Source organism: Lolium rigidum, chromosome 7 (assembly GCF_022539505.1).
Source record: "Lolium rigidum isolate FL_2022 chromosome 7, APGP_CSIRO_Lrig_0.1, whole genome shotgun sequence".
In the NCBI taxonomy this organism is placed as follows: domain Eukaryota; kingdom Viridiplantae; phylum Streptophyta; class Magnoliopsida; order Poales; family Poaceae; genus Lolium; species Lolium rigidum.
This window is the reverse complement of record NC_061514.1, coordinates 71622389-71631458: the sequence shown is the minus strand read 5'-3', so window position 1 is coordinate 71631458 and position 9070 is coordinate 71622389. Positions and strand designations below refer to the sequence as shown.

Genomic DNA, 9070 nt, shown 5'->3' with positions numbered 1-9070 from the left:
CGAGTCCAAGCGAGGGGTCACCAGAGTTAGGGTTTCGTCCCTCCACGATCGCTGGCACGTAGGACGAGGGAAGGGACAGACGCATTTTTTAATTGGCAAATGAGAATCACCGACTCGGACCATATTTGTCGACACTATTGTTTTCCCGAGGCAACATGACAACGTCAGTATACATCATTTCCATGAATTCATACTCCATGGTTAAATCACTCAAAACGTGGGTACTCAGTGCAGAAGGATGCAACAAGATCATCTACCCGATTGGTTATAAAGCTCTCTTGAATACTGAGAATTCACTGAACCTGCCATACTGTGGCAGTGTGGCATGAAGACTCCGTGCTACCAATGACAAATTATTTCCGAATGAACATCCTACATGCACTGCTACAAATGGCCCAACAGCGGTTCACGTGGCCAGACAGTTTCTCTAGGTGTCAGATCCAAGAAGGCCCAAACATGCAGATGCAGAAGTTCAGGATATGGTGTACCTAAACACGATAACACAAATCCCAGAAGAAGCAAATCCCTGAGATCCTATATTCCAGCACATATCGAGCTCATTTTTCACGTACGTGGGTCTGCAAGGCGATATTCTTAATTTAGTAGCATGTAAGAAGAGCTTCGCTACACGTGGCAATGTTAGGTCAGACTTCAGTTGCTAGCGGGCAAGAAAACTGTATGACGGCATGTCCTCAATTTGCTGAATATCTTCAAGCAATAATTCTCTCTCGAGTTGGCGTCTTGTGGATTTAATAACAGTCTGCAGTCAGAGTATCGAAATTAGGTCAGGGGGTACTCTGTACAAAAAACGTGACAAGGAGAATGCACATGGAAGAAAGACATACATTGAAATCCATATACGTGGCGTGCATTTCAAGCCATTTCTGATCCATCAGCTTAAAGGTTATGCAGTAAAGAATGTCAAAAGCTCGATCATTTTCTGGAAAAGAGAACAATTGTTAGATGATAGTAGTTGTAGTAGTATCTAAAGGTATTTACAGTTACAGTAGTAGCAACCCTGCCTGTACTAAGATCAAGATGATGTTTTATTTATTTCTATGCTAGGGAAGTAAATTTATTTATATAGTGCCAAAGTTCGAGTGCCCATAGATAATCAATATGCATTTGAACATGGCGAGCAGACAAAGCTACGCCAGTCAACTGATCACATGAGATCAGCTGTGCTTACTACCTCCGTTCCAAAATATAAGCTTTTTTTAGAAAGCTAATTTAGCTTTCTATAAAGTATTACATTTCGGAACAAAGGTAATACATTGTTAACAAGCGCTGAACCTTTAGTTACAGATATCAATGACACAGGCTACAGTTGCTACACATTACCGCATAAAACTACTCTAATGTACGGATCCTCAGACTTAAGTCAGGTGACTTTGAAATCCATGTGGGGCCATATGTGTGGGACCCACCTGTCAGCGACTCAAAGTCAATCGCATTTAAATCAGAGAATCCAAGTGGCAATAGTTTTGGGACAAATGTCTATATAGCAGCTATGCACGACATCAAGACTGCACAAATGTAACAGTAAAATACTGCTGTACCTATAAGTAAATTTAGGAACACTGCTCCAATCAAAGACCTTGGCTTAGCTGCAGAGGAAATCAGTATCAGTCAATGTGCCATGTATTCGCATTGCTATTTGTCAATGCAAAACCAGTTTCACAATTTAGAGAAGTTTACCAGGGAAATAGCAGATACAGTAAACGGATCAGCTAATCGAGAAGCACTTTAAAGTTTAATGAACAAACCTGCTTGAAGATCAAGCATCTGAATAAGCATGAACGTAATATTCACACCAGCTACAGCAAATGGATATTCCCATAATGCCCTGTCACCATTCTGCTTACAAAGGAGCTCCTCGAAGGATTTCTGCACAGACAGTGCCTCATTGAGATGAATGAAAGACCCAGCATATAAATATTAGCATCTATACAATGGTTTATTTTCTCCGCAGTACAGTTATAATTAAAAGATCATTTTAGCAGTTCAATTGCCAAACAATGCCAGGTTCCATTGATAGCCGGATAGATGTCTACAATTGCATATTACATGAGCCCTTTCTTTCCTGCTCCAGCTATAAGAAAATTGTTCTAAAAAAAAGCTACTCCGTATAAGAAAATTCTTGAAGGTAACCAGAAGGTAGCCCAGCATTAGCAAGAAGTAGGGAGGGAATTGTACTCACCGGATAGTTCCTAGCGAAGTATAGTAAATTCTCCAAAGAGATAAAGCCACCGCCCCTGCAATTCCAGCACACCATTATGATTGCAGATCCTAAATTTAACTAGCAAATTATTTGCTAAAGACATATGGGAACTGATGGGGGGAGCAATACCTGAAGTCTGTGGACGGATCCTTCCCTTGCCATCCCATCTCCTTCCACTGGTCTGACACTAGTCCTAAAAGTTCAGTTCCAGGAAAAGAAGCATGCCAAAGGGCTTTCAGTGCTTCCTAATGAAGAAAAGGCGTGATGAATGTGTTAGTAACCTCTTGCAGACAAATTAGTGCACATGATGATGAATTAGATCGAACTGATCAAGTGGAGCATCGAAATGTATGGTCAGGTTTGCTCTACCAAAACCAAAAGGTAGAGATAGCCATAATTATTCCAGGACCACTAGCAGCAGAAACAATTAATGGCACTAGAAAAAAAACTACAAGCAAACATGTGCTGTTGCACCTCATGATCAATTGGCTAATTTACTGGAATCAAAATTTATTTTCCCTAGGTTTCTGAGCATTTCCCATTGCTACAATGAGTCAAACTGAACTGATGGACTGAGTGAGTTACACACGTCCAGTATATGTATGTTCAGTTGGTTTTAGTGTCCTGATACTCTGGAAAATCAATAATCCTTTTCTAGTACAGCAAACATTAGACAAGACCATTTCGTTTGGTATCTCATGTATTACTATGTCAACATACCGGCAAATTTTATAATCAGACAACAAAGCTCACCGCAAGGTTTTAATAGTAATACCATGTTCATTTTATATTACAGAAATATGGGTTGTCTGGAATAGCACATCAAACATATCAGTGGCAATATCGCCATCTCATACCTGATGTTCTCTATTCTGACTATCGTACGGCACCTCTATCCGGTTCTGCAATCTTTGCAGACACTCTTCCTGCAACAGAAGAAGATATTGTCATCCCTACAGGAAAAGAAATTCAAACTCCTGAAGTCTACCGAATCACATGCCGAATCCAGAGAGCAGTATTTGTTTTTGTTTCCAGAAACTGGGAGGACCTCGGCCTTTTCATTAAGAAACAACTAGAATTACTAGTATCTGTTAAACCACTGTATGAAAAATGCAAGTAAAGTGTGAACTGTCATGGCACAGTTTTCGTCTTCTTATAGTATATCAGAAAGCGGGCACCAAGGAAGCTAGGATCAATCATGCTGCAAGTCCTAAGCACAACACAACCATTGGTTTGTATGATCTGGCCTTCACTGCGATGTTTCAGCAACGTTTGCATTCATACTTCAAACAACCGCACTAGGAGTAGGACATCGCGAATTACTTCCCAAATCTCTGCATCGGAGAGAAATAAACAGATAACCAGAGCATGGTTTTCACCTGGACCGGGGTCAGATCGAAGGAAATGCGCGCGTCGCTCTCCCTCCTCTGCACGCAGACGCAGGAGAAGCCCCTCCCGATCCACGCCGTCGACCCGGACACGACGTCCGCTGGAAAGGAGAAAGCACATCGGCGTCAGCCGCTTCCCTGTAGCAACAAGCAAAAGGGGGCGTACTCACGCACCCACGTACCCGTTGATGGGTGGTGTCCGGAGAGGCGGCGGACGGCGAGGAAGGAGCCGCCATTCTGGTCCATGTGTTCGCGCTGCTCGTGCCCGGTGCCCCCTCCCTCTCCGGCTCCGGTGCCTACCTACGCGCCGCGATCAGCGCGGCATCCCCATGGCTTCCGATCCTGGCGGGCGCGAGATCCCACGGGCGGGCAGATCACGGGGGAAAGGTGGCTGGCTCCACGAGGCTTGGCGCCGCGGCCGCGCTCTTCTCTTATCTCCCGTCCGTTTGATTGGCAGCTTGCTTTGGCGCTTCTGGGTTGGCTTTTGGCTGCGGATGCCGATAGGGGTGGCGCCCTGTCCCCGCCCGCCTATGTCTCTCTCTGCCTGGTGGGGGATAATTGCGCTCGTCTCCTGTTGCTTTCCTCTTTTAGCCAGATCTGACCTTCCCTAAACCTCATGCAATTAGTCCATAATCTCCGCTTAGAAAATTATAAATGACTGATCTGCCGTACTTACTATGTTTGCAAATGTTTGAATCGCCTTTGCCTTTACCTTGCTTGATCTGTTGGCCTGTAAGCCTGCTAATGTGTTAATAGCTGGAGCGTGCCATGTTTCCAAAGCTAGAGAAACCAAAAGGGTGCTTAACAAAAGTAACGGGGAGAAAAGGTGTGGCCACTGATTATCTGGTGGTTGACAATGCTCACCTTGCATCTGAAGCTTGCTTAAGGCAATGAGTAAAATGGGTAGAGCTCACATGAAGCATGGTTACACATCAGGATAATCTTATAATAATGCATCACATTCCCGAATATATATCATGTAAAGAGAGGTCTGGAAAAAGAACTTTGAACATCTACTAGCTCACTAGCTTGTACTAGAACTGTACAGCAATTTGATTGGCGCGACACCCTTTTAGCATGTGTTCAGCACTAGATTCCTTGTTAACAATATTGAACTGATAAAGCAATGCAGACGGTGTGATCCTCTCATGCTCATGCTAGTTATAACCGTAATAAACCAAGTTGAAATGTCCTTCACCGTCTTTCTTTCTTAAGGTCTCAACTCTTTAAGTACCTTGATAGCATCTTCCAGAGCTGGACTTTCTACAGCAGCTCCACGAGTCATGACCATGTTCCAGCTCTACCCCTGTTCTCCAACGATCAAACTAAGCAAACATTATATCGGCAAAAGGAAGCAATTCAGGAAAAGTTCAGATACAATCAGAGAGATTACCTTTCAGTGCACCTTGCACATGATATTGCCTGATAGAAAATATTTTTCTTATACAGTTCCTGCTTTATCTGTGTTTACAGTAAATTAATCCATAGTTTACTCAAATACTGACCAATGTCATAAATCTTGTCCCCCAAGAAGCCAAGATCTAAGTAAAGTGCAGTGTGGGGAGGTGGATTGCAGCAAGTCCCATAGCAAGTGGCCAAAATAAAACATTTTAAATGAGCAATTCTATAGCATAAAATATGGGCATGCACATGGCAAGCAAATGCCTAGGTATTCTTCCTGAGCTCGGTTTTAGCTCACTTTCTCGCTGGTGAAATCGAAGCCTGCACGTTCAACAGAGGCAAAATCTTTTACACCTGATCTATGATGTACATCAACTGGAACACTATTTTACTGGAGCTCATACCTCCATAGACATATTATTGCTCCTATACTACTATCCAGAAACAGAAGTTAATACAAACAGGGTGCTCAAGGAAAGTAATGGATTCGTCGAACTACTGTGGGACTAGTTGATTCCACCTGCGCTTGATTTCAGTTTTTGTCCGAACTTCTCTGAGCCTCCCGTCAGTTCCGTAGTCTCTCTCCATCACCAGATTAATCCCTTCCTCCGAGTACCAACTAACTCCTATGCAGAGTATACCGTCGTGATCCACATCAACATAGGCAGTAACGCCTCCAGGTAACCAAAGCACAGTTACATCTTGCATGTCCAGCATCTCCTCCTCCCCAAATAAAATTGAGCTCTCTGGCAAGGTTCTCTTCTTCATGCTCTCCATGCACAAGTATACAAACAGGGCTCCACCCTCTAGTTCTTGCACTTTCTCACTGAAAATTGGTGTCGCGCTGACTTCATATACTTTCCAGAAGCCTGTAAGTTCTGATGGTTCGGTCCGCTTTCTTTGAGAGAAAGGTTTAACGTCAACAGGGATATTGCTACAAAAAAAAAGTGTTTCAAGAGCGTGATAAGTTTGTTAATCGACAAAAAAAAGTCTGATGGTTGTTTTGGATGAAAGAAAGCTATTGTCGTCAAACTATTAGGAGAGCAAGATCTCCTGGAAGATAATCCAGATCATCAGGAACAAGCATAATGTCTTCGATGCTATAAAAATAGAAAGCACGTTCAAAGGACGAAATGAAGAAGAGGTAAACCAAGATTTCAATTAGCCTTATTAATTGGTTGCAAACAAAAGACTGTCTCTGTAAATCAATTCATCATTTTTAAGTCTCTTTGGTTTCCTCCTAAGAAATTCATAATTGTTGAATAGAATAAAGATCTATGTCGTGAGCAGGAAAGCAGATAAACTTTGAGCAATGGGTAACAGAAATCATACTCTTCAACATGGATATTTGCTGGGCAAGCCCATTGTTCTTCATATACAGCAACCCTTACAGTTTGTATATTAGCTCCTCCCTCATTAAACTCGATGGTATGCACAATACGCAGTCTTTTGTGGCTTCCTTTTACCAGACACTAAAACAGAGATAGATGCCATCATCAGACAACACAAAGTACATAACAGAGAAGGGTAAAGTCATATATACATGAAATTGTATTATATTTTTACATATAAATAATCATCCATAATTCACTACAACAATAGTAGCAGAAGTCTCCAGCGAAAGGTTAACATGATAATCATATATTCTTATAGAAAACTAATTAATGGAAAGCTACTACTGCATATGATTTTCATAATACTAGCTGACACAGATCCTTGTTACAAAACAAAGGAGTAAGTACCTAGCACAGCATCAGGGGCACGCACATTACTATCACTGTTGATTTGCTATTTAGAAAACCTATGTGATTCATAAGAACTATCCACATGCCTATGCAATAGTTATCCTAGAAGTAACTCATTAGGTTCGCTCCTCATGTAAGATGCCAAAAAAAAAAATCTCAAAGCAAAGCCTTGGGCAAAAGATGATTCTCAGTCAACATTGCACTGATAAAAAATCATTTTATTTTTGCAGAAGATAAATAAACTTTAGTAGAGTAAACATACTTGCTCAAACTTATATGTTGGTGAAAGGAAGTATTTAGATTCATCGTATTCACCAATTTCTATATCAAGCGGGCCTCTAGAGTATGATCCATCCTGAAAATGCAAAATGCCATGGCAAGGAATTAGTGGATTATTCATAATTCACAGAACAAGAAAAAAATGTGTAACGCTACTGAACTATAAAAGGTAAGATGATAACCCAGTCTCGCAACGAACCAATATGATTGAACAGTAATTGATATATTAATCTCTGCAGTATATTAGCTAAATGTGGAAAACAGAAGGTCAGGGGCATCATGGCTAGTTTGACACAGGGAAAATATCTCATGGGCTAAATGATTCAGCTTATAGTTGTAGGCCAAGGCCCAACAGATAACTCTACAGGTGTCCAGAAGATTCCTTGGATCTGTTTCAGTTTTTCTTGCCTGAGCAGCTTCAGCACTGAACAAACTAGCTGTTGGACTTCAACTTAACTTTCAGAAAGGAGATCTTAAACTATGTAAAAAAACCTATATATCCAGGAACACCCATGGTCCATGATTTACACGATATTAATGGTGAGTAGGCACCATGGACATCTTAATGTGTGCTTCTACTGAAGATAACCTGCTGAGAGGTTCAAGGTTTCACATCACAACTAACTGCCTTCTCTATAACACCATTTAAGTGTTGTATGTTTCACAGCAGGACACAGCCTGTGGTTCTAAATTAACAACAATATAGAGGAATGCAATCATATTTTCAGTTCAGTTACTTATGGCTAAATAAAATATGCAGTGTAAGCAAGGCCATTCAGAAAGTTGTAACATTAACAGCCAAACAAGAAAAGATGCTTCGACAGAAGAAAGCGTGAAGAGAAGAGAATCCCACCTCAAAAAATACAATCCCCGGTTCCACAGTAATAACATCTTCATCAAGCACATCACTCGTCTTAAGATCAAAATGTTCATGGGCAGGTAAAGCAGCAGTTGCATTCCCACTTGAACTACCATGATTCCAATCATCATCTCCGACGCTCTGCTTCTGAGCCTCCCCGTGAGGATTGAGCTGCACCCAATTTGTCTTCCTTCGGATCTCGGTCCCATAATTACCAGCATCCAACTTCTCGATGCGAGAAAGGGTGTAGCAATCGTAAAGGTACTCCTCTTTGCTTCCTAGTCCAACAGGCTCCATCTCTGCTGTGGTTGGCGAGAACACAGCTCCCACACCCTTCCACATGCCACTTAAGCTGCTAGCAAATGTTTCCCAAGAAGGCTTTATAACAGGTTCCTGGGATCAAAGAAGATAACAGAAATTCCATCAAATAGATGTGATTTACTCGCCTGTTAACTGATATTAGATTGCGAGTGTGGTTCTGCACGGTTCATTCTCGAAAGTTTCCCGATGTTTGAAGCTACAGCCTATTACAAATGGCGTGTTTTGACAGAAGTGCACAGTAGACTAGACTGAAAACACAACATACTATGTCCAATTTTGTAGCAAGCATTGGTTAAATGTCAGAAACAGATATCATGCTCTCTACCAAAGCGTATAACTGAAGAAACTGGGACGATGCCCGCCTCGATTGCCTCCGGAATGGATTTTGCAGGACAAATTAGACGCGCGCGGCGCACGCATCCATGGCACAATTGCAGTCAGATTAACTACCTGTGTTCGTTAGACAGTGGTAGCACCAATGTACCTGGGTCTGCAGCACGGTCTCGACATGCACCAGCATGGCTCCGGAGACCAGAACCCTCGGGTCCGCATCATCCTCCTTCCTTCTCCCCGGTGGCGGCGGCGGGCGGCTGCGCCCCCCTGGGCTCCCGCGCCCGCGCCCACGCCCACGCCCGCGCCCGCGATGGTTCTTCTGGGACCGAGCCTTCTGCTCGGCGGCGCGTTCATTGTCTACGCTCCAGACGTTCTCCTTCCCCCTGGACGACGCCCTCCCGCCGCCCCGGGCGGCGCACCGGACGGTAGCCCCAGAGGTGGATGGGCGGTGGCGGTGGGGGCTGGGGATGGGGCCTAGGACGGCGAGGCTGCCCCCGCACGCGCCCAGGCACGGCGGCTGCAT

At 43.2% G+C, this 9070-nt stretch overlaps 2 protein-coding genes across 2 annotated transcripts; both read right to left on the bottom strand.

Annotated features, from left to right (window-relative positions):
* Window positions 1–512: 512 nt before the first annotated feature.
* Window positions 513–3875, bottom strand: LOC124672459 (ELMO domain-containing protein A-like). Its single transcript, XM_047208682.1, has 9 exons — window positions 3792–3875; window positions 3601–3710; window positions 3079–3147; window positions 2351–2466; window positions 2201–2255; window positions 1767–1887; window positions 1560–1607; window positions 846–940; window positions 513–760 (listed from the first exon to the last, which is right to left on the bottom strand). Exons 1-9 carry the CDS (start codon window positions 3853–3855, stop codon window positions 659–661), a joined length of 780 nt encoding a protein of 259 aa, XP_047064638.1. The 5' UTR covers window positions 3856–3875; the 3' UTR covers window positions 513–658.
* Window positions 3876–5316: 1441 nt separating this feature from the next.
* On the bottom strand, window positions 5317–9070 carry LOC124672458. The gene is made up of 5 exons (XM_047208681.1): window positions 8699–9070; window positions 7888–8286; window positions 7018–7110; window positions 6343–6482; window positions 5317–5944 (listed from the first exon to the last, which is right to left on the bottom strand). Exons 1-5 carry the CDS (start codon window positions 9068–9070, stop codon window positions 5506–5508), a joined length of 1443 nt encoding a protein of 480 aa, XP_047064637.1. The 3' UTR covers window positions 5317–5505.